We start from the raw sequence: 3,703 nt of genomic DNA, 5'->3' as shown, positions 1-3,703 counted from the left end.
AACAACAACAACAACGTATAAATATAAATTAAGGAGCTCTGGTAGTGTAGTGGTTACAAGTCAGGCTGCTAACCTCAAGGACAGCAATTTAAAGGGGAGAAAGGTGAAGTGTTTTGTTCCCATAAAGATTTACAGCCTACACAGGGTCACTATGAGTTGGAATTGACTCCACAGCACATAACCAACCAATCATATGCAAAAATTAGCTTCTGATTATTTTAGAGCTCTGCAAAGCAGTAAAGATGGCATACAAATAAGAGACTACAAAGGAATTTTCATCTTTATCATTGATAAAATTAATGAGATTTCCTGGTTTTAGTGTACATGTCAACTCTCTGAGCTATAATTTTTTTTTTACATAATTCTCTTTTCATCTTACATATTCAGAGTAATCAAACACACTGACCATATTCACTTCTGAAAAGCTAAATGCGCATATGGCCCTGAGATATGTGAGTAGTGAAAGCTTCAATCAAAATATCTTCCAGATGTAATACATCAAAGTTAACACTTAAAATGAGTCTTGCCATAAGCATCTATATTTAAGACATACATGTCATAGTCTTCAGCAATAAAAAGGATTCCTGCTGGTGCAATGGCTAAAGTACTCAGCTGCTAAACAAAATATAGGTGGTTTGACCCTATCAGCTGCTCTACCAGAGAAAGATATGGCAGTACACTTCTGTAAAGATTTGCAACCTTGGAAACCCTGTGGGGCAGTTCTACTCTGTTGTACCTAATCAGCAGTGGGTTTGTTTTCTTTGGGCTTTCTTATTTAGATTAGTGTCCTGTTTCAGAAAGGATAGGTTTCATACCATTGCTTAAAATGGATTTAACTCAATCATACCCTATTACATGTAGTTCTATAATAGACTAATTCTCATTCAAGTACATTCAGCAACTTCGAAGCCAACCATTTGAATGATAATCAAAAATGACAAAATTTAGCTATGGAACTTACCTTGGTTAGGTGAATGACTCCTTTAGAGGTAACTGAACAACCCATGAAGCCAACATACTGAAGCTCTGGACAGTGCTCAGCAAATGCCTTCACTGATTGATCTGTCACCTAGGAGAGACACACAAAGAAAGTTATTCAAGGTGACATTCCAATAAACTCAAGGATTTGGCTCCTAGTGGTTACGAATCAGGCTGCTAACCTCAGGGTCATCAGTTCGAAACTACCAGCTGTTCTGCAGGAGAAAGATGAGGCTTTCTGCTCCTGTAAAGATTGACAGCCTCGGAAACCCTGTACAGGGGTCGCTATGAGTCGGCACCGTCTCCACGGCACATAACAACAACAACAATTTCGCTCTGCCCAATCTTGCATCATTAATATATACTTTTCCATTGGTTCACTTTAATCAGCATACAAACATGCTATAATATCTCCTATGTATTGGCAAAAAAATTTATTAATCTTCTTTTGATTCATCTCCTCATTCCTCTGTATCACTACCTGATGTTTCCACCCTCTTTTATCGAAAACTACTCAGAGATGCTGACACTGGATATTTCTGATTCTTCATCTTCTGCTCTCTTTCTTAATATACGTCTTTATTGAAATACAATTCATATACCATAAAATTCGCCCTTTCAAAGGATATAGCTAATTCAAAGAGCTGTACAATTATCACCAATATAAAATTCAAGTACATTTTACTTTTAATAAGGGAACCAGGTCATTGTTAGCACTCACTCCTTATTTCCTCCTGTCCTAGACCCTGGCAACTGATAATCAACTTTGCTCTATGGATTTGTTAGCTTAGGACATTTTATATGGAGGGAATTACATAATTTGTGACTTTTGTGACTGACTTTTTTCACTCAGTATAATGTTTTCAAAGTTTATCCATGTAGTAGCATATTTTAATGTTTCATTTCCTTTTTATTGCCAAATAACATTCTATTATATGAATACACCACATTTTCTACTCTCTTTTCATTCACTTACTTATGGTATAACTTACACTTCTTGGACTCACTCCCCTTCCTTACTGGTACCTCTTCTCAGTCACTTCGTTTCATTCATCTCATCTGAGTTCTCATCGCATTTCTCTTTTCTGCCTATGACGGTTCTCTAGATAATCTAATATGATCTATGAGTTTAAATCAAATTATAGACTATGGCCTTCATATTCATATCTTTAACCCAAACCTCTGGACTCTATTTCAAACTGGCATATCCACCTTCCTGCTCGCTCCTTTAGAAGTCTATAGATACATCAAGCTTAAACTGTCCAAAGGAGAAACATTTCTTTTCAGACACAAACTGCTCCTCTCCAGGATTCCTAATTTCAATGAATGGCACACTTCTATATATCCAGTTATTCAAGTCAAAATATTTTTCACTCAAAACACCATATTTTCTTCAAAACTATCCTAAATCTTGCTATTTCTCACTTCTCTCATCACTATCACCTTAGTCTATTGTCAATATCATCTCTTACCTGAACTACAAAAATACCCTCCTAAACCATTGTTCTTGCTTCTACTTCAGTTCCTCTATTGCTTGTTCCTCACACAGCAGCCAAAAGATCTACCCTGTATCTGACTCCCCTATTCAAAACTCTCCAGTAAGTTCTCATTACATTTACAACCCAAATTCCAATCAGAATTCAACTCCTTTCATTTCCTCCATACTTCTATGCATCTTGCTTATTCAAACCATTGTGGGCTCAAACTATTCCTCAAATATGCTAAGCCTATTTAAGTCTCAAGGACTTGAATATATATTTATCTTCCCTCTGTCCCAAATGCATCCCCTACCACCCGCCACTACATTCACTTCTCTTCATTCTTTTTTCTGTTCAGTATGAACGACGGTGACTTTCCCTGGCATCACTAGAAAACTAACACCAAAGAACTCCCTCAGTGATTCTCTGTCCCTTAAATAAAATAAGTTTATTTTTATTTTATTCATCACAATTATCACTACTTTGCATTACTGTTGTTGTCAAGTTGTTTCTGATCCATAGAAACCCTGTATAGTTTCCTAGGAGTGGCTTGTGGGTTTCAACCACCAACCTTGCAATTAGTAGTCCAGTGCTTCTACAGTGCCACACCAGGAATCTGCTAGACATTATACTATATACTTTTCTGCCTATTCATTTTCTTCTTTCTACACCAGAACAAAAACTCCAGGCAGGGACTCATCGTCTCCCCTTCCACTAGAGGTTCAACCATTCCATGTGCCTAGGGCACTTCTGAGGTTAGCAACGAAAGCTCCATATGATAGAAAACCCCTCACTCCTAGGCTAACTGGTTTGGTTTTCCTACCCTTCACCCAGTCCCAACTCTTATACCATCAGCACACAGAACACTGCTGACATTTACAGAAAGCCAGTGAGTAAACAAAGACAGGGTTAAGTAGAAGAATGGTTTTCCTTCTTTATCCCTTCCCTACTTCATTAGACTTATTGTCTTTCTTATAACTCTGGTAGCATAGTGGTTACAAGTCGGGCTGCCAGCCTCAAGGTCAGCAGTTCGAAACTACCAGCTGTTTCGCAGGAGAAAGATGAGGCGTTCTGCTCCCATAAAGATGTACAGCCTCAGAAATCCTATGCAGGGTCACTCTGAGTCGAAACCTACTCCACAGTACTTATCAACAACAATAGTTATTTTTAGACCAAGTATATATTCCGGTAGTGTAGTGGTTACGAAACCGGCTGCGAACTGCAAGGTCAGCAGTTCGAAACTACCA

At 38.0% G+C, this 3,703-nt stretch overlaps 1 protein-coding gene across 1 annotated transcript in view; it reads right to left on the bottom strand.

Moving 5' to 3' along the window:
- FBXL17 (F-box and leucine-rich repeat protein 17) overlaps positions 1 to 3,703 on the bottom strand; it is a gene marked incomplete at its 5' end in the record, with an annotated part of 910,371 nt that overhangs the window by 615,778 nt on the left and 290,890 nt on the right. Inside the window, one exon of the mRNA XM_006872263.1 lies at positions 962 to 1,069. Within this exon, the coding sequence (XP_006872325.1) occupies positions 962 to 1,069 (108 nt within the window). The remainder of the gene's footprint in view (positions 1 to 961; positions 1,070 to 3,703) is intronic.

The sequence above is a fragment of the Chrysochloris asiatica genome, unplaced genomic scaffold, assembly GCF_000296735.1.
Source record: "Chrysochloris asiatica unplaced genomic scaffold, ChrAsi1.0 scaffold00189, whole genome shotgun sequence".
NCBI lineage: Eukaryota > Metazoa > Chordata > Mammalia > Afrosoricida > Chrysochloridae > Chrysochloris > Chrysochloris asiatica.
The sequence above is the reverse complement of the archived record's forward strand: the minus strand, read 5'-3'. Positions and strand labels throughout refer to the sequence as shown.